At 40.3% G+C, this 26,292-nt stretch overlaps 1 protein-coding gene across 2 annotated transcripts in view; it reads right to left on the bottom strand.

Annotated features, from left to right (window-relative positions):
- The window catches only part of LOC128656359 (probable cation-transporting ATPase 13A4), a 355,156-nt gene that overhangs the window by 9,122 nt on the left and 319,742 nt on the right, over window positions 1-26,292 (bottom strand). For both annotated transcript variants that reach the window (XM_053710219.1, XM_053710218.1), the window contains 3 exons: window positions 13,491-13,665; window positions 12,661-12,839; window positions 5,948-6,036 (listed from right to left, as the gene is read on the bottom strand). In XM_053710219.1, the coding sequence (XP_053566194.1) occupies window positions 5,948-6,036; window positions 12,661-12,839; window positions 13,491-13,665 (443 nt within the window). The remainder of the gene's footprint in view (window positions 1-5,947; window positions 6,037-12,660; window positions 12,840-13,490; window positions 13,666-26,292) is intronic.

Raw genomic sequence — 26,292 nt, 5'->3', positions numbered from 1 at the left:
ACTTCAGTTAGCAATTAAACATATGCAAAATACAAAAGCCCCCGGCCCAGATGGGTTTACGACTCTTTTCTATAAAACATTCCGCCCTCTCCTGACCCCTGTCCTTCTGAACTTCTTCTCTGAAGCACAAGAACTTGGCTCTCTTAATAAAGAATTTCTCCAGGCCACCATTCTAACAATTCCTAAACAAGGAAAAGATCCCACCCAATGCAGCAGTTACCGCCCCATTTCCTTGATTAACCTTGACGTAAAGCTATACGCTAAGCTCTGGGCGAATTGTCTTTGCCAACTTCTCCCAAAACTGGTACATTCAGATCAACTTGGGTTCACTTTGGGTAGGGAGGGCCCAGACAACACCGGAAGTGTCCTTAACACTTTTTCGGAGGCAAAGAGATTGTCTCTGCCCATGCTGGCCCTGTCATTGGATGCTGAAAAAGTTTTTGACAGGGCCAGGTGGGTTTACCCATCCCTAATCCAATCGATTTCTGGCCTTCTTCAGGCCCTCCCGGACTCTCATGGCCCCCAATGGAAATCAAAGGGCATTCAGGTTGTTTCCCAATTATATCAGTGAGCCCTTAAGACCCCAGATCAGATCAAACTAGACTTTCCTTCCACCCCCCCCCCCCCCCGGTTTGTGTTTGAATACTCCAGAATCTGCAGTCTCCTGCTATCTTGGGGCTTCCCAGATCAAAGTTACGAGACCTTACCCCATGGGAAAAGGCCAGGAAGTCTGGACAGGACTCCCAAGAGCTCTCTCATGGCACTATGAAACAATCCTCTCATTCTCTAGCTCATACAAACTATGGCAGGCTAGAGCCTGGGAATCTGACTGTTCAAGGTCATTACTGGATAAGGCGATGCACAGAGCCATCTTGTTAACTAACTACATTGTGCTAACTCGATCGAGTTATATATGAAGATCTTACTTCGTTGGCACTACACACCTCTTAGACTCTCCCAGATGTTCCCCTCCCATTCCCTCTCTGCTGGAGACAATGCGGTGAGAGAGGCTCAGATCTCCATGTCTGGTGGTACTGCCCGATCAGGTGTTTCTACTTTGTAAGAAGCTGGGTGGCAATGTTGAAATGAAACCAGAGGTAGCTTTGTTTAACCTTTTCCCTTCCAAAATTCGAAAGGACATCTCGAGATTGCTCATTTTTGTACTCGCTCCAATGAAAATTTGCATTGCAAGAAACTGTAAAAACCCTGCTCCCCCACATTATGTAATGTGATTGACTCAGTAAGCCTGTTTGCTAAAATGGAAAGAGGCTTTTACCGGAACCTCAATAAGGAGAAAGCGTACTGGTCCACATAGGAGATCTGGTTTATGCACCAGGAGGCCCAGAACATGGCGAGATCAAGTCAGGTGTCCCCTCTTAAACCCAACCCCCATTAATTCTCTTTGCCCTCCTCCCATCTCTTCCTATCACTCCCCCCCTTCACCCTCTTTTCTTCTTCTCTTCTTTTCCACTTGCCTGGAGATCCATGGCTGGTTGCTCTGGCCGAGATGCGTCCAGATCGGTGCTTTGCCCACCCCCCTAAGGTTATAGCAAAATTTACACTAACAATGTAATCCAAACTCACATCTAAAGCATGCTTAATGTTTAGTAGTTATATGTCGACCCCTTTTCCTCCACTTTGGATGGTTTTGATGTTTTATGTCAACAACCAGTTGTGGCCCTGAATGTAGTTGCAGAATGTTCCTGGATCCATAGACACCCCATATTCAGATGACATATTGGTAAACCTTAAACTTTATGTTTGTTAGGCTTATATCACCTTAGGCCCAATTACCTGATTAAGTATTGATCTTCCCATTGACTAATCCTGTGAATTTCAATGTGACATTTTACATGATCATGTGTTTATATATGTTCTTGTAAGTTGTGTTAAACTGTATTATTGTTATGCTCCTTGTTTTGTTTCACAGACATTTGAGAATTTTCTCTTCAGCAAAAACCTTGAGCTTCCAGAGGCAACCAATATAATTTTGCTTTCATGTTAGTGAGGTGAGGGGTAACTTATCCCATACATAGATGAACATTGATCTAGTGACTTTTCCTTGAAGTACCCTCTGCCGCTCCCTTTTTTTTGTGTGCCTTATTTTTCTTTTTGAACTTCTTTGCCATTAAGGAAGCGGACTCTTACACTTTGACCTATTTGTAACTAATACGATTGGTTGTCCAAATCGCTGACATTACTGTTTAAAGGGAGCATCGGCGAGAGGCGTTTTACTATACTTCACAATGGGTGGTGATGCTGGAAGATATTACAAGCAGCATCGTCTCCGACATTGGGGATGTAAAGTAAAGGATCCCTTTTAAAAATATAGCACCAAGCCTAATAAATATACCTATGTACCCCTAAACCGACATAACCCACCACCACAAACCGACCCTACACTACTTAACCCCTAAACTGCCAATAGCCCACCGCAATAAACTTCCTAACCTATTAAACCTATACCGCCAATAGCCCACCACAATAAACTTCACAACCTATTAAACCCTTAAAAACCATAAACCCCCACCACACACACACCCTAACCTATTACCCCTAAACTGCCACAAACCCCAAACACAATCTAGCCTACACTACTTAACTACCTAACAGCTAACCCCCAAGACCCCTAACCAAACACCCCCTAAGTTAGACAAAATAACAAACGCTAACATTAAAAAATAAAATAAAAAAAACACATTACAAAAAAACAAAAGCACTAACAAAAATAAAAATCCACTTATGCCTATCCTAAAACTAAAGTCCCCTTAAAAAATAAGCCCACCCCTAAATAAAAAACCCAACACTAATATTAAAACCTACTCTAAAAATTGCCCTGAAAATGGAATTCCCCTAAAGTGATTAAGCTCTTTTAATTGGCCCAAAAATCCTTAATCTAAAACCCCCTTATTAAAAGCTTTTCTTAAAAAAAAAAAAAATTACCCTGATAAGGGCATTTGGTAGGGCAGTGCCCTAAAGTGAACATAGCTATTTTGTCCATAAAAAACAAAGCCTTATTAGAAAAAAATCCTAAATTTAAAAAAAACTAAACTATCCTAAAAAAGATGCCATGAGAAAGGCATTTTGTTGAGCAATGCCCTGATAAGGGCATTTGGTAGGTAGCTCTTTTGCCAAAAAAAATGCATTACAAAAATACTGAAGTGTAGATTAAAAAGCGCAGGGTAAAAACACCAAACTCCTGATATACCTAAAAAGTCCCTAACATAGGTGAATGGAGTAGACAGAGATTAATGTTAAACAGGAGCGCTATAGCTAAAGTGAAGCAAAGTGCAGCAAACTAATAAATATAAGTAATAATGTGACACATAAATATGTGTCAAATCATCAATTATGATCAGAAATATATCAATGGTGTGAAATACTTAGTGATAAAGTGATTTGTGCATACTATGAATAACCAAAAAAGTTAAATTAAATTAAATAAAACAGTGACAAACTTGTGCTATTTAGCAAGGCTCTGCCTAAAATTTAATGCAGCAAAAACAAATAAAGTACAAAAAAACTAAAAACGGACGTCTCCGTATATAAAAGGGATTTGCCAGTACACCAACAATATTAGAATGTTTATCCTTATGGCCAAATGGATTTGAACAGTCCAGGTACAATTTTTGTATGGAAAGATGATGCAGGCTTACCCCCAAACAATGCGTCTCTCGATAAAAGAAAAAAGAAAATTACCGCCGTAGCGGAAGTGACGTCACCTATATGGGCGCTAGCCAGGCTTAGCACTCCGATTGGTCCCTGTGTGATCGCTCTCAGGTTTCAGCTGCTTGGTTCCACAGCAACAAGGTATCCGCTCTTTATGTGCCCAAAAGCACGCAGGATACTATTGAGAGGTGCTGTATGCTCAGTGCAGCTGTTCGAGTAGGTATAAAGTTCAGTTTTTCAACCTTCAATAAGGCTTGTAGTTTCGGTACATAAGCAAGCACCAGGATAATGTAAAGTTCAGAGTTTCAGAGTTTCACAGACGGCAAACAGGCATCAATCTGTGACAGCAATTGGTGGCTGTGAGGTACTCTTTGAAGTTAGATAATGGCAACAAACATCAACGCGTTTCTCCCTCTACAGGGCTTTCTCAAGATGAGGTGTTGCAGCACTGATCCTTATAAATGACAATCAGCATAAACCACTGTGAGTGAACATTAAGAACAAGAAAGCTGCAAAATGTTTCAGAATCTTTGTCTATGGATAGACAATGATTCTGAAACATTTTGCAGCTTAAAACCCTAACATAAAAAATCCCTATCCTAAAAAAGAAACTCTATCCTAAAAAAGATTGCCCTAAAGTAATTTCAGCTCTTTTGGGCAAAAAATTAAAAAGTCCTATTCTAAAAAGAACAAAAAAAACTCTAAACCCCAAAGTTTTTTATTCCATCTTCCATCCAATACTTCTTTTTTTCTTATCTTCTCTTAGACGTCCTCATGCGGTCATCGCCGCACACTGAAGCTTGAATGTGAGGTGCCCTTGCATTTCTATTGGCTGATTTATGAATTCTTAGTCTAATCAAACAATAGGAAAAGCTTTAATTCTATTGGTTGATTAGACTAAGAATTCAAAATTCAGCTAATAGAAATGCAAGGACACCCCTATATATGAAGGAACCTCGGATTCAAGCTCCAGTGTGCAGTGGTGACTGCATGTAAAGGACGTCTGACAGAAGATAAAAAGAAAAGAAGTATCGGATGGAAGAAGAGGACCGCCGACATGAAGTTGAAGAGAACCACCCGGAGGACCGCCGCCATAAAGAAAGAAGAGGAGCACCGCCGAGGGGTTAGCTGTTAGGTAGTGAAGTAGTGTAGGGCTAGCTTGCATTGGTTGGGTTGTGGCGGGTTTAGAGGTAAATAGGTTAGGGGGTTTCTAGGGATGGGGGGTTATGGCAGTTTAGAGGTTAATCGGTTAGGGGTGTTTGCATTGGGAAGTATTGGGGGTTTAGGGGTTAATAGGTTAGAGGGTTATTAGGTTAATAGGATATGGCAGATGATCAGGGGTTAATAGTGTAACGGAGTTAGGATGCACTGGGGGTGAGGGTGCGTAAGGGGTAAATAGTTTAGAGGAGCAGTATATGTATATACAATGTTTAAATTATATGCATGTTAGTGTATAATGCATATTAATTTAAGTATTGTACAGATTTTAAAAAAAAGAATGCTTAAACTCTGTACAATAGTTAAAGGGATATGAACACCCAATTTTTTTCTTTCACAATTTAGATAGAGCATGCAATATTAACCAACGTTAGGTTTCATATCCCTTTCAATTAATATGCATTATAAAGGAAAATGCAAATCATTTAAACATTTTATATACATGTATCGCCATAGCTCCTATAGTTATAATAGGAAGTTTTTTTTGTCTTTATTAATCAGGTATAGCGAAGACATGACGTAGATGCGGACATTCTGTGGAAGTTAGCTGAGCATTAAAGGGAAGTAACCTGCATTTTATTTGGGATATATCGCTAGCAGTGTAATATATTCCATGGGCGACCTAGCAGGTTAGGTATAGGGTTCATGTGTGTCATATAGATAACATTGTGCTCACTCTAGTGGAGTTATTTAAAAGTCATCACTGATTGGCTAAAATGCAAGTCTGTCAAAAGTACTGAGATAAGGGGCAGTCTGCAGAGGTTTAGATACAAGGTAATCACAGAGGTAAAAAGTGTATTAATATAACAGTGTTGGTTATGCAAAACTGAGGAATGGGTAATAAAGGGATTATCTATCTTTTTAAACAATAAAAAATTTCAATTTTAAGTAGACTTTTCCTTTAAGTGTTCAATCTATAAGGTACATGACAAACAGTTACAGTATAGCTTAATAAACACAACATTATTTGCACTAACGTTATTGTATTGTTGCTGGTGTTGCAGCATAATATACATTTTTAGCTACTAATACTTTTCACTTGTGACATTTTTATACTTACTTCCATAGCTATGTACAAGTTCTGAATATCCGCAAAGAGCATAAAAAGGCAAACTGCTGTCTGAACCAAAATAACAATGACAAATATATCTGAAATAGAAATATATTCATTTATTAGAGATATTTGAGCTTTTGTAAGTCATTATTTTGGCTAACACAAGTAGATTTAAAGTGTATTGCAATTTAGCATTCTTTTACATTTCAAAACATCTGTTAAATGAGGGATTTCATCCCACTCTATCTAAATAATAGGGGAAGATAGGGGTCTGTAATTGTCCTTCTAACCAGTCCATAGAAATACTCGCTGGTTAGAGGTGGGGCAGGTGATTTAAATTACTACAAGGACACATTTGTCCTAAGAGAACAAGTAACCACTTATTTAATTCACCTCTTTAAAAGTGGGGATCCCGTGTGTCTGTCAAACAAATTGCTGGGGAGATAGGGTCTCTATTAGAGTTTTCTTTCCACTCCTGCCAAAACAGCAGTTTTACAACAACCTCCTGCATCATGCAAGCAAAGAAAACATTAAGCTAATCATTTTCAGTTTCTATGGCAAAAGCTACCTCTGTTTTGAGATCTGTCAGATAAACCTGACAATCCTGGCAACTTCAAAATCTATAAACAACTAGCTTAAACATGACTACCACAACACTGCATTATTTTTGTAGCATGTATTACCTTTCTGTCTAAAGGATCTTTGAATGCTCCCAATCCATCCAGAAGAAAAATCATTCTGCTAATTATACAAGAAACATCTGCTTGTCCTAGCATCTGTGGCTTTAAGAATAGGATAACTCTTGTTGATCATAGACAGACTTGTTAGGAATACATCCCCTTTACTCCTGATAGTTTTATAGTTTTAAAGGCATTAAAAACTAATTTTAACTTTTAAATGAGGGTAAATGTAAGTGTAAAACATTTGAAAATCAAAATAGGATGTTTTGCAATCCAAAATGTGTGCTTATGAAGCACCTGACAAAAACAAATAGATTTAATTGAAACAAAAACTTAGTCCATTCAGTTATTCCTAGACATGTACAATTAGATTCAGATCAATGCAACCAAAATCATTTTCCTGTATTCTTTATATTTGTTTGAAACCCAAATGAGAAGTCCAACAAATGATAGATAGCACAGTAAAAAATAATGTACCTGTCTTTCCTGTCTCTTCACCCATTCGTTACCCAGCTTTCTCACCATTAGGAAACCTCCCTATCCAATACTACTCAATCAAGGTCTCTCTTTATTAACTGCCTCCTCTGTTAGCCAACTAGTAGGTAACTTTCACTCTTTTTATTGGCCAGACCTGACCTCATTAAGGGATGGCTTAAGAATGTGATATAAGTCCCTGCATCTCATTTGGCTTTCACTCCACACTAGGTTATCTTGCTGCCACTGACATTACCTTCCTTCTTGCCTTTCTGCAATTCGGCACTATAATACTAAAAAAGAAGAATAAGGGTTGAAACAGGGTGAAAGTTGGACTGGGAAACGTGGGCTGGGGGAACAAGGAAGAAAAAAAAATGGGAAAGTTAAAAAACTTTCTGCTGCATTGGCACTATATCCTATCCAATTAACTGCAATCCCATACCACAAAGAAATTCAATTGCCTGCCTCTGCTCCAACTTTCTAAAATTAAATGCCCAGTGCCATCATCATTATACTATTAGGGAAGAAAAAAAAGACTAAGGGGTGCTACAGGGTGGAAGTGGGACTAGGAAACTTTTAACCTTTTTTTGGCTGTATTTGGCATAAAAATATAATTCCACCGCAATACCATACCAAACAGCCTTGCAGGCTTTGTGTGACTACCTACTGCCAACTCCACACAGTTGGCACATGTGCTTAAAAAAAAAAAGGGAAAATATTTATATTTCAAAGCTGTGCTGTATCTTCCATTACATAAATAATATTACATACAGCTTATCTGTTTGTTTCTGTGGGAGTGCTTGGTGAGTGCCCACACTGCAGCTGGCACACATGCCCAACACAGTGCCAAATCCCAATCTTTAGATTCCAAAACTATAACTCAACTGTAACGTTATATAAAATCAGTTAATATTACAATGATCATTGTAATCTGTAGTTTTCAGTGGGGATCAAATGATCTAACTGTGTTCGCAGTGTCCCTGACAAAGGTGTGCCCTTACAACATGAAGATTTTTGAAGACAAAAATAAGAAACAAAAGTAGGCACTGCTACCCAATCTGCCATTGCATCCAGCCCCACCTGTGTTACTCCTGGATACAATTCCAGGCAATTGAGCACCACCTTTGCCACTCCTGCATAAGGTGCCAGGGAATCCAGCACGACAAGACACAGCCCTCTCTAATTCACAGGTGCTACTCATAATAGTCAGATGACTGCTGTTTCTTTGTAGAGCATCTTCAGCTTTTCAAATGCTGTCCATATTGTTTGGGCATCTATAGCTGCATATTACATGTCCTGTTACAGGTCCTAATGAGGGGTGGTGGCCTTGTGGATGTTATCTTCTGGTCAATGTTCAGCTTTCAAAAATGCTGTTTATTCCGTTTCCAATTGCAGGGCCTAAGGTGGGGTGGTTACTTGGGGGATGTTGTATTTAATATGCATATTTTCAAATGGCTTGACCTATTTATAGGAAATATTCAGCTGCATATTATATGCCCACTTACAGGTCTAAAGGAGGGGAATATTTTGATACACTTTCATAACTTCAAATGGCTGGTCCTATTTTTGGGGCATCTTCATTCCTTAAAAGAGTGGTTCATAATAAGAAAAATGCCAAAACAGGATTAACCAAGTAGCAGCCTGGAGTACTATATATCAATATTTTTCTTACGGCTAAAGTAGAAAGCTGCTGACTACACTTTACCTTTCATCGAGGAGCAAGGTCCAATTGTTAAGGAGATAACCCGGTGGTTATTTAACATTGGGATCAGACTGTGTTCCATTAAGGGATTACCTGGCGTGTAGGTGAGAACTGTTAATCTAAAACCTATCTACACTGTTTTGATTCACCTCTAACCTGCTATAAAGTTACAAAACTAAGTTACAAGCACACTAGAAGAAAAAAAGTCAAGTCATTTGTAATATATGTTGCAACATTACCATCTTTTATCTGGAACAGGATTAACTGAAACATTTTAGCACTCACGCTGCAAAGTTATTTAAAGGGATATCAAAGCTATTCAAAGGGACATTAAGAGATGCTGCTATATTAACTCTCTTATAATTTTTGTTTCTGTCCTACCGTTTATTTTACAATGCTGTTTTATTCTTATGAACTAATGTATCTTTGTTTGTGTATTTAGCTCTGTATGAAATAGTGAAATAGTCATAGCTAATATTTATGAAATTGCTTTTTAGACCTCTTATGAATTTAATATATGTTTAATTGATGGCATTTTAGTTTACTAGCACCGGTGCAATTATAGCTATATGTATTTGATTGTGTATTGATTTTATGTATTAATATTAAATTAATTTTATTATCAAAATCTATTTTTGTAATTTGCATTAATTATTTGAGCATAGAAGGTTTAGTGAGACTATAAGTTATTACCTTACGTTTAGACTTTAGGGGCTTTTTAACAAATAATTTTTGGCATTTGATCGTAATTGACTTACAGCATTGGTATTGTATTAATTATTTATACTATTTATTTTATTTGCTACACAGTTAGCCTTCAGTGGCGCCACCCACAACCCCCTTTTTCTAACACTTTCCACTGGCGTTGCTGCTGCTCCAGAAATTCAAATATCTGTTCCTATTTTGGGCGAATCTATCCTAAAAAGAAGAGTGGGGGATATTATATTTAGGTCTTCAGTAAGATGCTTTTTTATGGGGGGGGGGGTATTTAAATGTGTGCTTTTGAATGTCCCATTACAAGTCATACAGACAAAAAGGCAAGTTCAGCCATGGAAACAGTTGCTGATATTTTTTGAGTATCTTCAGCTCTTGAAATAGCTGTTATTGTTGTTAATACCTAAATGTTTGGGGTATCTTTAGCTGTGCAATCAAAATTTCATTACAGGGTGTAGGGAGTGGAAAGGATGTACAGCAGCATTTGAAACAACAACATCTTCAGCTTTTCATAGTATGGTTCATATTTTGGGAACATCTTCAGCCCTCTAGGCAATCATTCTTAGAAGAAAAATGTAAAGGCAGGAGCAAACAGGTAGCTCCTGTAGTAATATACAGCCTTGTACCACAGCTCTTGTAGTGCTCCTGGATGCCCTTACTGTCCGTCTTTCCTCCTGCCCATTGGTGCTGCTTGCCACTCCAAAACATGTATGTTTGTATGTGCTATTCCTTAAAGGACCAGTCAACACATTAGATTTGCATAATCAACAAATGCAAGATAATAAGACAATGCAATAGCACTTAGTCTGAACTTCAAATGAGTAGTAGATTTTTTTTATAACAAATTTCAAAGTTATATATATTTCCAATCCCCTTGTACCATGTGATAGCAATCAGCCAATCACAAATGCATATACGTATAGTCTGTGAATTCTTGCATATGCTCAGTAGGATCTGGTGACTCAAAAGTTGTAAATATAAAAGACTGTGCTCATTTTTTTTAATGGAAGTAAATTGGAAAGTTGTTTAAAATTACATGCTGTATCTGAATCATGAAAATTTAATTTAACCTGAGTGTCCCTTTAAGCCATCTTGTGCCAGCATGTGCTGCCCTGAGTGCCTGGACTGTCCACCTGACCTCCTACCCCCTTGTGATGCTTGTTGCTCCTATGTATGTACACTACATGGCCAAACATATGTGGACACCCCTAATAGTTTTACTAATTTCAGGTGTTTTAGCCCCACCCATAGCTAACAGGTGCATATACTCCAGCACATAGCCATGGAAACTCCATAGACAAACATTGGCAGGACAATGGGTCATACTGAATAGCTTAGTGACTTCAAACATGGCACTGTTATAGGATGCCATCTCTTAAATTTATTATAATTTTCATTGCAAATCACAATTTAATGATCTCCTTCAAATATTGATAACTAGTCCTATAGCCCATGTACACGGGCCAATTTTTTTTAAGTACCGCGGTTCCAACCCTTGCTCCCTCTCTCTCCCCCCTCTCTTTTGCGCTCTCTCTTCCCCGCCCCTCTTCTGCTCTCTCCCCCCTCTTTTGTTCGCTCTCTCTCCCCCTCTTTTGCTCTCTCTCCCTATCTTTTGCTCTAGCTCTCTCTCCCCCCTCTTTTGCGCTCTCTCCCCCCTCTTTTACACTCTCTCCCCCCTCTTTTGCGCTCTCTCCCCCCTCTCTTTTGCTCTCTCTCTCCCCCTTCTCTTTTGCGCTCTCTCTCCCCCCTCTTTTGCGCTCTCTCGCTCCCCCTCTCTTTTGAGCTCTCTCCCCCTCTTTTGAGCTCTCTCCCCCTCTTTTGTGCTCTCTCTCTCCTCTCTCTTTTGCTGTCTCTCTTCCTCTCTTTTGCTCTCTCTCTTCCCCCCTCTTTTTGCTCTCCCCCCTATTTTTGCTGTCTCTCCTTTGCTCTCTCTATGCCCCTCTTTTGCTGTCTCTCCCCCCTCTCTTTTGCTGTCTCTCCCCCCTCTCTTTATCCCCCCTCTTCTGATCTCTCTATCCCCCCTCTTTAGAGCTCTCTATCTCGACTCTCACGGCGCATCCGACCCCGCCCACGCCCCAACTGCGTCTTGCCTGACCCCACCCACGTCACACCCGGTCGGCCACGCCCACTCCACGCCAGATCCCAGGTGAGGTAGGCCAAGTGTGTTAGTCCTCGCACGCAGTCTCTACTGCGCATGACAGCTTCAGACAAACACACTTGGCCTTTTATTATATGGTGCTTTGCAGCTTTTCTGTTCACCGCAGCATTGGATCCCGGCTAGCCCCGACCTGCCCTGGAAGACCACGTACTATTACAGCATTGAAGATACTGCCGGTAGCGCCACGGACACAGGTAGTACTGCTTACCAATCTGTGCAAATAAGGACATGACAGCTACTGCACCTGTGAATATCGTATGCACGCACGGCTTCTAAGGTATGCTTTAAAAGTGATTTGATCACGTTCCTGGGTCGAGGGTTTGGTCCGGCTAGTTCGGCTGAGCGGCACTTTTGGGGACTTTAAAGATAAAGAATTATTTATTTTGTGGATTACAAATATCTAACATCATTGATTTATATATATCTATCCAGTTCGCCCTGGTGCACCAGAAGCTCTCTCTCAGCCCATCGACTTTTATTTATTGGGATCCCATGTATGAATGTGGTATGTTTGTGATTTGTGTGATTTATTAAAGGATGTTTTAACTTTTGACACTTATGTTTCTTGAGTTTTTATTATCTACAGTTGTGCTGGTTTAGCCTAGACTTTTGGAAACCCCTTATTTGGGGAATCTACTTTCTTGCTATGTTTGTTAAAAATATATTCTTCTAGGTAGCACCCGTTTTTCTCTTATAATAATTATTTGAGTTTGAGTGCAGCTGCTCTGTTTTTTTTTTGTTTTATTATATAGGATTGCTTTTTTTTTTTTTTAAATAATTTGCAAACAGGCCCATGTTTTTATTGTAGTCTCCCAAATAATCTTATTTTAAATTTGATGTTCCTTTAAAATTATAAATAGAGTTGTGTATTTATGGATTTTGATGCAAAAACATAATTGAGGATGAAAGTTTGAAATGGTAAAATGTTTGAAACTTATGTTTATCTTTATAGGTCATAAAGAAAAGTTACTGTAGTATTAAATGTACTTACAATTGGTATATATGGGCCTTCGGAATGGCTTTCCTTTAGAGAATACAAGTGCCACAATGAGACAGTTTAGGGTACCCATCAGCCAGACTGTGGTGTTCTCATAAGATCTGAATTCTCCGCTAGTGTCTTCCAAAGGTTCTGTTTCATTAATACTACTGGTATTGTCGAGATAACAGCCACTGGGGAAAAAGACAAGTACTGGATTTGTACAAACAAAACAAAATAAAAAGGATTCAGTAGAGAGAAAGATCACAATGTATGTTATCTTCTTAATCTATATTTCATAGATTTTGATGGTCATGAGGCCAGCAGAGTCTACCTACTTCATTCCAAAATGTGAGCTTAACTGATTCTCAGGATTCCATGAATCAACCACCATTTCTGCATAAAAGTTACTCCTGAACCTACTACCCTCCATTTTTAGATAATTAGCGCTCCCTAAAGACTCTACTATTCAGGGATGCATACAACCTACACTAACCTTTCTTAACTTCATTGATATCCCATTGAACCCCTTAGCATGTAAGCCTATGAGCCAAGCTGTTTGTAGATCACCTTCATAAGAGCCAACTACAACTGTGCAACTCTTGGCAGGGCCCTCTACCCATTTAATCCCTATAAATGTTATCTTGTATACCGCCTACGTTTATAGCACTGCAGAATCTGTTGGTGCTCTACAAATACCTGATAATAATAATAATTACCCCTTGCCCTGGTTCTGCTCTTTTCATGAAAACAACATTGGTTTCATCCTTCACTTTATACTTATGTGCATTTATCAAAAGTAAAAAAGTAAAAAGGTAAAAGTAGATTAGGTTGCTTTATATTACCTATTAAAGTTTCTGGATCCATACCAACTCTGATGTTGGACAATGAGGAAGCCACATATTTGCATTGCTAGGCTGAGTATAATATTTAATACCACAGACAGTAGCAGAGGAGGAGAGATAAGTTGAGCCGGAGGCCTGTATGGAGCCAATTTGGGATATGCATGGTTCAGACTCACTGAAATGAAGCACAAATATATGAGTTGGTTACAAAACATGACAAGTGTTATCACCATTTTTAAAAGCTATTCAGCAATTCAAATGTACCAAACTATTTTTTCATGCAAGTAATATTTTGAGTGTTTTCATAAACCTACATAAAATGTAAAATTCAAGAAAAAAATTGTAAGTATTTAACTAATATTGTAGTTGGTAAAATACTGTAATAAGTATTCCTTGCTTGATGGTCACAGTTAGGGTTAATTGCAATAAAAGGGATCAGGACAGAAAAAAATCTGTAACATTAAGAATTAATTATGCTGGAAGTCTAAATAATTTGAAATTAATATTATTTGTGCTGGGCATCTCAGTAGTCACAATTAGAGTTGAATTACACTTGGTGCTTTAATTGGTAAAGGTTGTATTGTGGAAAGGGCTTAAAGGGATACTAAACCCAAATGTTTTCTTTAATGATTCAGATAAAGCATGCAATTTTAAACAACTTTCTAATTTACTCCTATAATTTTTTTTTCTTCGTTCTCTTGCTATTTTTTTTTTTTTTTTTTAAATCAGGGTTGTAAAGCTTAGGAGCCCTCCAATTTTTGGTTCAGAACTTGGGTTACGCTTGCTTATTGGTGGCTAATTGTAGCCACCAAATAGGAAGCAAGTGCTATCCAGGGTGCTGAACCTAAAATGGGCAGGCTCCTAAGCTTTACATTACTGCTTTTTTTTTTTTAAAACGATTTTTATTGAAGCTTCCAGTGCACAATACAAAATGCAGAAATGTATAAAGTTATGCAAAGTGGAAACTTACATAGTTTCTGATTAAGTCAAACAAAACATAATACAACTTAACTTGGTATAACAATGTTCCACAAATTATCCCTGCAAATTTCTAATGCCATACCTGTATGGCTTAGTACCCACTCATTGTAACGTTAGTTCACCCACCAGCAAATCCAATGCTATCAAGTCCATACCCAACATACCCCCGTCAAATCTCACATCAATTAAATATTGTCAATAAATGATTCCCACATGATCTTCATCAGCAAAAATATGTCCCTCCTGTTATTTTTCATGTAAGCATACTCTTCAAGGGACATGATGAATTGAAATTGAGAGTATCAGACAGCCACACTCGGGCTGTACTGAGACTTCCAATTTTTTGCGATCAATTTTTTTAAACTGTTGCTAGCAATGAAAATCAACTTTTTCTTATGTGTTGGTATTTTGTTAGGTAAAACATTTAGTAACCAAATATGGGGGTCTGAGGGTAAATTCAGTTCCGTCATTGTATTTGTTGCTTTAATTACAGAGGTCCAGATCGGGGCTATCAATGGGCATGTCCACCATATGTGAATCATGGATCCCAGTCCCCCACCGCATCTCCAACATTTGTGAGAGGCCGAAGGGAACAGCTTATTAATCCTCACTGGGGTGAGATACCATCTTTGTATTAGCTTTAAGTTTAATTCTATAAGATTACTTGATATAGAAACCTTAGTAACGTTAGTGAACATTTTTGAAATATCGATTATTGACAAATCATTATCTAGCTCCTCGTTCCACCTATCTATATAATATGGAGTGTAACCTATTGGGGGGTTTTGTAGCAATGTATACATTAAGGATAAAGCCTTTCTAGTGGGGGAACTAGACTGACACAGGGTTTCAAAGGGTTTAAGGGGTCTGAGCAGATTAAGTTTCTCAGGGTGCTTGAATATGTAGGAATGACATTGACGGAGAGAAAACCAGTTATTAAAGAAGGTCAGACCCTTCTCCATCAACTCATCAAGGTTAAAAAGTCTCGTCTCGTTGCCCAAGTGCACTAGCAATAATGCTCTAAGAGGGTTTTCTATGTGTTGAATCTTTTGTAGAAGGCCTATGGGGAGTTCGGTATTTTCTGTGAGGGGTGTGAGCGGGGAGAACTGTGACGTAATATTCGGGTATTCCCTCAATACCTCCTTCCATACTGAGAAGGTTTCCATTAATATAGTGTTCTGTTTAAAGTCTGTGGATAAGTGCGGTGTTGATTGCCAGCATATCGTTCCTAAATGTGATTTTCCTGCTATGTCGTGTTCCAATGCCACCCACTTCTTAGTCTCGTAATTCTTAAACCAGTCTACAATTCTCTGTAAAAAAACAGCCTGTCTGTACTTTTTTATATTGGGGACCCCCAATCCACCTTCGACCACGGGTAAACACATTAAGGTTTTATTAATTCTCGCTTTCTTTTTGTCCCATATGAAGTCAAAAATTTTATTTTGTAAGGATGGTGTAAAGCCCTTAGGCAGGGGGATGGGGAGTGTTTGCAACAGATATAAAATCCTGGGAAGTATATTCATTTTGATCGAGTTTATTCGGCCCAACCAGGAAATACCCTTAGATCTCCAGGAGGAGAGGTCGGCCGTGACAGCCCTCTGCAGAGCATCATAGTTCGCATTAAACATCTCCTGATTAGATGTTGCTAAAAAGATACCCAAGTATTTTAGATTTTTTGTTTGTATGCGGAAGGGGCACTTCTGTGATAAGCGACAAAGGTAGTCAGCGTCACAGTGGACAGTGAGCATCTCAGATTTAGAGTTATTAATAAGAAAGTTTGAAGCGTGAAAGAAGGTGTCAAATTCATTCATAAGTCGGGGGACCGAAGAGATTGGGTCTGTTAAGAAAAATAGAACGTCGTCCGCATACAGAAGTAATTTATGTGTGGTGTTATGTATTGGAATCCCCAAGATGTCTTCATTATTCTAATAGTTATGGCCAATGTCTCTATGAAGCATGCGAAGATGAGTGGGGACAGAGGGCAACCCTGCCTAGTACCATTTGATATCTGGAACGGGGCCAACAATATGCCATTAACTCTGATTTTAGCTATTGGGGAGCTATATAGGGCCATAACTTTAGATATGAAATTACATTACTGCTTTTTTAAATAAAGTATGCCAGAGAATGAAGAAACATAGGAGTAAAGTTGTTTAAAATTGCATGCTCTGAATCATGAAAGACAAAAGTTGGGTTTGGTATCCCTTTAAGGCAGATAACATTAGGTTTAAATTGCGCTAGGGTGTGCTTATAGTTAAAATTGCTATGAGAGGATTTGAAATGTCATATTTATGGTTATTATACAGTGGGGTTTTAGAAAGGTTCGGGGTTAGGGTTAAAGTGCAGAATTAGTTTGGTTCAATGGCAGTTAGCATTTTAATGTGTGAGGTCAGATGAGTTGTATGTATGTAAAAGCATTCATATGGTAGCTAAATTGCTTTTAAGTGTTGAAAAGACAGTCAGGCCAGGTACAGCTATTTTGGCTGTCGTACATAATAGTGATAGATATTATTGCTACTAAGACAGAGCAGCTCCAATAAAAAGCAATAGCCATTGCTATTACTTGGAAGCTGCGGTACAACTAGAAATGCTCAATATTTCAGCGGCTCACATATAGTGCCTCTCAACCTGTAACTAGTAGCGGCAGCTCTACCACACTGCTGTAAAACTGCCATGATCAGTAGTAGATCCCATAGGATCTAGTGTAATAAGCTTTAAATAATAGTGAAATCCTCATATGAATAGTGATGTCCCGAACTGTTCGCCCGCGATCGGCTTGTTCGCGTTCGCGTTTGTGGGCGAACACATGCGATGTTCTATACGCCCCTATGTGTCATCATTGAGGAAACTTTGACCCTTTATGTCACAGCCGCCTGACACATTAGAGCCAATCAATATCAGACACTCCCTCGCAGACCCTCCCAGCTACTCGGAATCCGCCATTTTAGACTCATAACGACCTTGCTTTCTTAATGAGAGGACGTGTTGTGTTTTTGCTCCTGACATTAATAGGAAAAACATAGCTAGGCTAGTGTATTTACAGTCCAGAAGGACTCCACTCATCTCTGCTGCAACCACAGCACCCCAAAAAGCCCTTTTTAGGGCTATATTTCGTGCCGTTTTTTTTTTTTTATTAGCATTTGCCTGGCTTTCAGGCTGTGTGTTTAAGGCTCACAGCATATGCTGTGATTACTGCCACTACTGATATCTCCCTAACAACATTAGTTTAAATTTAACTAACCAAAAAATTTAATTATTTTGCTAGTGTAATTTTTTTTCATTTTCTATCAGGCCAGTGTCACACAGCATATACTCTGGTTCATTGCTCTGTGCCAGCCAGCAGCCACCAGTGTTAATATCCGTTTATAACATTATTTTAAATTTAAAAAAAAATATATATATATATTTTGCTAGTGTAATCTAATTACATTTACTATCAGGCCTGTGTCTGTCAGGCTCACTCAGCATTAATATACCTCATTTTTTTTCAGTCTTTTGGTTAATTGGTCTGTGCCAGGCAGCCACCCAGCACTCATATCTATTCTTCTTCACCTTAATTTTAATATAAAAAAAAAAGTTTAAATTTGTTTGATAGTGTAATCTAATATAATTTTCTATCCGGCCTGTGTGTTTTGCTGACATACAGAGCCTACTGTGTTTACTTGCTGCCCTCCCTAGTCTATGAGCCACGACTCATATGTGTTTAACCTTTTTTTAATTTCCCCCCCAAAAAAATAATTTCAATCATTTTTCTAGTGTAATCTAATAGTATTTTCTATCAGGCGTGTGTGTATCTCACTTACAGAGCCTACTGTTTTTAATAGCTGCCCTTCCAAGGCTATCAGCCACGACTCATATGTATGTGCTTAACCTTTTTCTTTAAATTGCCAAAAAAAAAGTCTTTAAATCATTATGCTAGTGTAATCTAATTGTATTTTCTATCAGGCCTGTGTCTAACTGTCTATCTGACTTACACAGCATACTGTTGTTAATTGCTGCCCTACTTAGCAGCCAGCCAGTGCGACCACTCATAGAGTCATATGTGCATTGCACTTCTTAACATAATTTTAATATTAAAATCTAAAATTTTAAAATATTTTGCTAGTGTAATCTAACTTAATTTTCTATCAGGCCTGTGTTTTTGTCACTTACACAGCATACTGTTTTAAATTGCTGCCCTACCTACCATCCACGACTCATATCTGCCAGCCTGTGTGCCAGGCCCAACTAGCCAATTAGTGGCACCAATCATAATTCTTGTAACAGTATATAAAAAAATAAAAATCATAATTTTTTGGACTGCAAATATTCAGTCTCCTAGTGCCATTGAATTGCATTTACCTCCTGCCTGCCACTGCCAGCCTTTTGTGCCAGGCCGTCTAGCCAACTATTTACACCAATCATAATTGTTGTCACAGACAGTATAGTTACTAATTAAAATTAAAAAAAATTTGATTGTTGATCTTAATCCTCAGTTTGCTCGTGCCCTAGAATTGCACTTTTCAACTGCCTTCCAAGCCTGTGTGCCAGGCCTACTTGAAAAATATTTACACCAATCATATTTGTTGTGACAGTATTCTTAATAATTAAAAATTAAAATTTTTGGTAATAGTTGATGTGAATCCTCAGTTAGCTGGTGCCATTGAATTGCACTTTCCTCCTGCCTTGCAGCCTGCTGTGTGCCCGGCCCACCTAGCCAATTGTTGCAAGCAATCATATTTCTTGTAACAGTATTGCAAAAATTGTCAATCATCACTGTTTTGACTGTCAGTAATCAGTCTCCTATTGTCCTTGAATTGCATTTACCTCCTGCCTGCCAGCCTTTTGTGCCAGGCCATCTTGCCAACTATTTACACCAATCATAATTGTTGTTACAGTACAGTTATTAATTAAAATTAAAAAATTCTTGATTGTTGATCTTAATCCTCAGTTTGCTCGTGCCCTAGAATTATACTTTTCTACTGCCTTCCAAGCCTGTGTGCCAGGCCTACTTGAAAAATATTTACACCAATCATATTTGTTGTCACAGTATTCTTAATAATTAAAAATTAAAATTTTTGGTAATAGTTGTTGTGAATCCTCAGTTTGCTGGTGCCATTGAATTGCACTTTCCTCCTGCCTTGCAGCCTGCTGTGTGCTAGGCCCACCTAGCCAATTATTGCTAGCAATCATATTTCTTTTATCAGTATTGCAAAAATTGTCAATCATCACTGTTTTGACTGTCAGTAATCAGTCTCCTAGTGTCCTTGACTTGCATCTACCTCCTGCCTGCCAGCCTTTTGTGCCAGGCCATCTTGCCAACTATTTACACCAATCATAATTTTTTGTCACAGTATAGTTACTAATTAAAATTAAAAAAATCTTGATTGTTGATGATCTTAATCCTCAGTTTGCTCGTGCCCTAGAATTGCACTTTTCTACTGCCTTCCAAGCCTGTGTGACAGGCCTACTTGAAAAATATTTACACCAATCATATTTGTTGTGACAGTATTCTTAATAATTAAAAATTAAAATTTTTGGTAATAGTTGTTGTGAATCCTCAGTTTGCTGGTGCCATTGAATTGCACTTTCCTCCTGCCTTGCAGCCTGCTGTGTGCTAGGCCCACCTAGCCAATTATTGCTAGCAATCATATTTCTTTTAACAGTATTGCAAAAATTGTCAATCATCACTGTTTTGACTGTCAGTAATCAGTCTCCTAGTGACCTTGAATTGCATCTACCTCCTGCCTGCCAGCCTTTTGTGCCAGGCCATCTTGCCAACTATTTACACCAATCATAATTGTTGTCACAGTATAGTTATTACTAATTAAAATTAAACAAATTTTGATTGTTGATCTTAATCCTCAGTTTGCTCGTGCCATTGAATTGCACTTTTCTACTGCCTGCCAGCCTGTGTGCCAGGCCCAACTATCCAATTAGTGCCAGCAATCATATTTATTTTAACAGTATTGCAAAATTTGTCAATCATCACTGTTTTGACTGTCAATCTGCAGTCTACTAGTGCCCTCCTTGAATTGCATTTTACTCCTGCCTGTGTGCCAGTCCCAACTAGCCAATTAGTGCCACCAATCATATTTATTGTAACAGGATTGGAATTTCTGTTAATCATAACTGTTTTGACTGTGATTCTTCAGTCTCCTAGTGCCATTGAATTGCAGTTTCCTTTCTCCCAGCATGTGTGCCAGACAGGCCCATTTGCCAACTAGTGCCAAACAATCATATTTGTTGTCACAGTACTTGTAATATTTAAAAAAATTAACAATTTGTAATTTTTAAAACATCTGTCTTTTTTGTTGTTGTCAGTCTCACAGCATATACTGTGCCCACTTTCACAGTGCCACCACTCAATTGGTGTAATAGTATTGTTAGTGTCCATTTAAAAAAAATGACAGGCAGAGGCAGGCCACCCCCAGGTTCCGTGGTCGTGGTTCTGTGATTCCTTTAGACCCTACAAATATGCACATTGTTCAGACGCCGGGTGCCAGGGGGGACGCAAAAACTTCTGAGGAGAACCTAGTCGAATGGCTAACACAGGACACCCAATCTTCTTCAGCTTCCGCTGCTAGTCCTCCTAACCTTGACGCACCATCTACGTCCAGCTGTGCTTTGGGCAGGTCTCAAGTGACCAGTGACACTCCCCCGCCTGTCGCCACCACCAACACTAGCACCACAGCCGCTTTACTTGATCTGTCACAGGAGTTATTGACACATCATTTTGAAGAAATGAGTGATGCGCAACCATCATTGACAGAGGATGTAGATAATAGTGATCAGTCTCAGTCAGGCAGCATTACCGACATGGAGGTACGGTGTGATGATGATGATGTTGTACCCGCTGCTGCTTCCTTTCTTGATGTTTGAGATACAAGTGAAGCGGTTGATGATGATGATGTGTCGGTGGATGTCGCGTGGGTGCCTGCTAGAAGAGAAGAAGAAGAGGGGGAAAGTTCAGATGGGGAGACAGAGAGGAGGAGGAGACGATTTGGAAGCATGGGGAGGTCGTCTCAAGGAGCTAGTGGCACAGTCAGACAGCATGCATCGTCACCAGGGGTCAGCCAGACAGAACGCCGACGCCCATCAACGCATGCTGTTGCCACCACCAGAATGCAGTCATCGCAGATCTCAGCAGTGTGGCATTTTTTTTGTGTGTCTGCCTCTGACAACAGCGATGCCATTTGCAACCTGTGCCAAAAGAAACTGAGTCGTGGGAAGTCCAACAGCCACCTAGGTACAACTGCTTTGCGAAGGCACATGGTCTCCCAACACAAAGGCCGATGGGAAGAACACATGAGTAGAAGCAGCACACAAAGTGAAAGCCACCCTCCTCCTCCTGCTCCAGCATCTTCAGCCACGTCAACCAGTGCTGTCCTCCTTGCCCCCTCTTAACCATCCTCCACTCAGTCTCTCTTACGTAGCAGTTCCTGGTCATCTGCCCAGAGTCAGGTATCTGTCAAGGACATGTTTGAGCGTAAGAAGCCAATTTCTCAAAGTCACCCCCTTGCCCGGCGTCTGACAGCTGGCTTGTCTGAACTTTTACCATACAAGCTGGTGGAGTCTGACGCTTTCAAAAAATTTGTATCTATTGGGACACCGCAGTGGAAGGTACCTGGCAGAAATTTCTTTTCACAAAAGGCAATCCCAAACCTGTACTCTGTTGTGAGAAAGAAAGTTATGACAAGTCTGGCACACAGTGTTGGGGCAAGGGTCCATATGACCACGGATAGCTGGTCTGCAAAGCATGGTCAGGGCAGGTATATCACCTACACTGCGCATTGGGTAAACCTGCTGACTTCTGACAAGCATGGAATGCGTGGCTCTGCAGAAGAGTTGGTGACACCGCCACGACTTGCAGGCAGGCCTGCTGCTACCTCCTCTACTCCTCCTACTCCATCCTCTTCCATAACCTCTTCCTCGGCTGAGTCCTCTTCAACTTCTGCGTCTTGCTCCACATCTATGGCACCCCCCAGCTCCCCAGGTACTATGCTACATCCCGGGTACGGCAGTGTCACGCCGTCTTGGGGTTGACTTGCCTGAAAGCGGAGAGTCACACCGCACCAGAACTCCTGACCGCCCTGAACGCACAGGTGGATCAGTGGCTGACTCCGCACCAACTGGAGATTGGCAAGGTTGTTTCTGACAATGGAAGTAATTTGGTGGCGGCATTGAAATTGGGCAAGTTGACACATGTGCCGTGCATGGCACATGTGTGTAATCTAATTGTACAACGATTTGTCCATAAGTACCCAGGCTTACAGGACGTCCTGAAGCAGGCCAGGAAGGTGTGTGGCCATTTCAGGCGTTCCTACACGGCCATGGTGCACTTGTCCGATATCCAGCATCGAAACAACCTGCCAGTGAGGCGCTTGATTTGCGATAGCCCAACACGGTGGAATTCAACACTCCTAATGTTTGACCGCCTGCTCCAACAAGAAAAAGCTGTTAATGAGTATTTGTATGACCGGGGTGCTAGGCCAGCCTCTGGGGAGCTGGGGATATTTTTCCCAAATTACTGGACGCTCATGCGCAATGCCTGTAGGCTCATGTGTCCTTTTGAGGAGGTGACAAACCTTGTCAGTCGCACCGAAGGCACCATCATCGACATCATACCATTTGTTTTCTTCCTGGAGCATGCCCTGCGAAGAGTGCTGGATCAGGCAGTAGATGAGCGTGAAGAGGAAGCGGGAGAGTTGTGGTGTCCATCACCCCCACAAACAGCCGAATCAGCATCGCTTGCTGGACCTACGGCAACGCAGGAAGAGGATTGTGAGGAAGAGGAGTCAGAGGAGGAATGTGGCTTTGAGGAGGAGGAAGACCGAGCACAACAGGCATCCCAGGGTGCTCGTTGTTGTCACCTCTCTTTTACCCGTGGTGTTGTACGTGGCTGGGGGGGAAGAAGATACCATCAGTGAGATCAGTGAGGAGGAGGAGGAACGGGACATGATTAGCTTGGCATCCAACCTTGTTCAAATGGGTTCTTTCATGCTGTCGTGCCTGTTGAGGGACCCTCGTATAAAAAAGCTGAAGGAGAACGACCTGTACTGGGTGTCGACGCTCCTCGACCCCCGATATAAGCATAAAGTGCCTGAAATGTTACCAAATTCCCGCAAGTCGGAAAGGATGGAGCATTTTCATAATAAATTAAAAACTATGCTTTACACAGCGTATAAGGGTGATGTCACAGCACCAAGGGAATGTAACAGGGGAAGAGATGAAATTAATCCTCCTCCTCCTCCCACGACCACAGCGACAAGGACCGGACACTTTCCTGACGTCTTGTTGATGGAGGACATGCGTACCTTTTTAACTCCCATGCACCATCAGAGCCTTTCGGGATCCAGCCTTAGAGAAAGACTCAACCGACAGGTAGCAGACTACCTAGCTTTAACTGCGGATCTCGACATTCTCAGGAGCGATGGACCCCTTGACTACTGGGTGTGCAGGCTGAACTTGTGGCCTGAACTATCACAATTTGCAATGGAACTTCTGGCCTGCCCAGCTTCAAGTGTCCTGTCCGAAAGGACTTTCAGTGCAGCAGGAGGTTTTGTCACTGAAAAGAGAAGTCGCCTAGGTCAAAAAAGCCTTGACTATCTCACTTTTATAAAAATGAATGAGGGCTGGATCCCGAAGGGACTGACATTGGGCGATACATTTGAATAAAAAAGGCCTGATGATGAGATGAGCTGGCTTGGGCTACAACTGGTACACAGACTGGCCTTTTTTTTTTGTTATAAAGCCGGAGGACTTGCTTGACTTATCCGCCAACAACTAGTGTTCAAGCCACAAGCTTTTAGGGCACTTTATAAATGTTTTTCTGGCCGCTGCTACAGCAGTTGCTACAACAATACCCAATTTTTTTCAGTCATTTGTACATTCCTAATTTTTCTGGCCTCTGCTGCAGCTCTGTGGGTACAAAACTCAAATAAAAAAAATAAGGCACATAGCACTAGTGATTAAACTGTTATGAATTGTACAAGTTAGCAAACCACTCATATCTGGTGGACCATTAAACTGAACGCAAAATGCCACAAATTTGAAGGAGGAGGACCGACCAAGCATCTTTATCCGTCTCTTGGTTGCTCTAAATTATCTCCGTGTTCCATCTATGCCATACCTGTACTCTATTGTGCAAAAGGGTGGCATATGTGGTGTTTCATGCTGTTGTGCCTGTTGCGGGTCGTGGCCCATGGTATAAAAAGGCTGAAGGAGAACGACCTGTAATGGGTGCCCCATCAAATTTTTAGAAAAATGTTCCTGGTTCCTCTCAATTAACTCTGGGTTTCTAAAATGGATGCCATACCTGTACTCGCTTGTGCAAAAGGATGGCATATGTGGTGGTGTTTCCTGCAGTTGTTTCTGTTGAGGGTGCTGGACCCTCTTATAAAAAAGCTGAAGGAGAACGACCTGGAGTGGGAGTCCAAGCATGGTTTTTGGGGCTATTTCACTTTTCCAAACAATTTTCTGTGGGTTTCTAAAATCAATGCCGTACCAGTACTCTATTGTTCAAAAGGATGCCATATGTTCTCTTTCCTGCTGGTATTTTGTTTGAGGGTCCTGGACCCTCTTATAAAAAGGCCTAAGGAGAAAGAGGTGTACTGGGTGTCCACTCAATTTTTTTTTCTATTTCACATTTGACCAAAATTATCTCTGGGTTTGTAAAATCAATGCTGTACCTGTACTCTATTGTTCAAAAGGATGCCATACGTCCTCTTTCCTGCTGGTGTTTTTTTTTAGGGTCCTGGACCCTCTTATAAAAAGGCCTAAGGATAAAGAAGTGTACTGGGTGTCCAATCAATGTTTTTTTTCTATTTCCCGGGTCATAGAAATGATCTCTGGAATTCTAAAATCAATGCCTTAACTGTAATCAATTGTTCACAAGGATGCCATATGTCCTCTTTCATGCTGTTGTTTCAGTTGAGGCTCCGGGAAAAAGGCCTAAGGATAAAGAAGTGTGCTGGGTGTCCAATCAATGTTTTTTTTTATTTCACAGCTGCAAAAAAATTATCTTTGGCTTTCTAAAATCTATGCCTTACCTGTCATCTATTGTTCAAAAGGATGCCATATGTCCTCTTTCCTGCTGTTGTTTTTGTTGGGGGTCCAGAACACTATTCTAAAAAGGCCGAAAGAGAAAGACCTGTACTGTACTTGGTGTCCAATCATCATTTTGTTTTCAATTTCACGGTTCATAATAAATATCGCCGTGTAACTAAAATCAATGCCATACCTGTACTCTGTTGTTCAAAAGGATGGCATATGTGGTGTTTCATTCTGTTGTGGTTGTTGAGGGTCGTGGCCGTGGGACAGCGTATAAAACGGCTGAAGGAGAACAACCTGTACAGCCTTGCTCCTCTTTTTAGGCAGGCCAGCTCTTTGCATACATGTCCACAGACTCTGTAGCGCATGCCTCTTTTAGGGAGAGGTGCAGCCATAATGCAGGGTCAGAACCTCTGCCTGCAACTGTTATACTCAATTTTGCGAAAGGAAGTAAGCTTACCATGGTTCCCTGCACGCAAGTATTGTTGTTATATTTTGGTGAGGGTAATTATGATGGCCATGTAGACCACCACCACTGAGAGTCCTGGAAGTAACAGGGATGAGATGAAAGAGCTAAGAATAGTAGAACTTGAAACAACAGAGTTAGCCATGGGTGTTAGTGCAAGATCGCTTGGCTTTTTTTTGGCTTTGGGAGTGGCTATTCATGCAGGCCATATAGAGCTGCCACCATTCGGTGTTGTATCAAATATTAAACTAATAAGAACAGTACTACCAAAATACAGCCAATGAAGGGCCAAGGTTGGATTGTAGTATTTGGTTAGGCTAATCA

The sequence above is a fragment of the Bombina bombina genome, chromosome 4 (assembly GCF_027579735.1).
Source record: "Bombina bombina isolate aBomBom1 chromosome 4, aBomBom1.pri, whole genome shotgun sequence".
NCBI classification, from domain to species: Eukaryota; Metazoa; Chordata; class Amphibia; order Anura; family Bombinatoridae; genus Bombina; species Bombina bombina.
The sequence above is the reverse complement of the archived record's forward strand: the minus strand, read 5'-3'. Positions and strand labels throughout refer to the sequence as shown.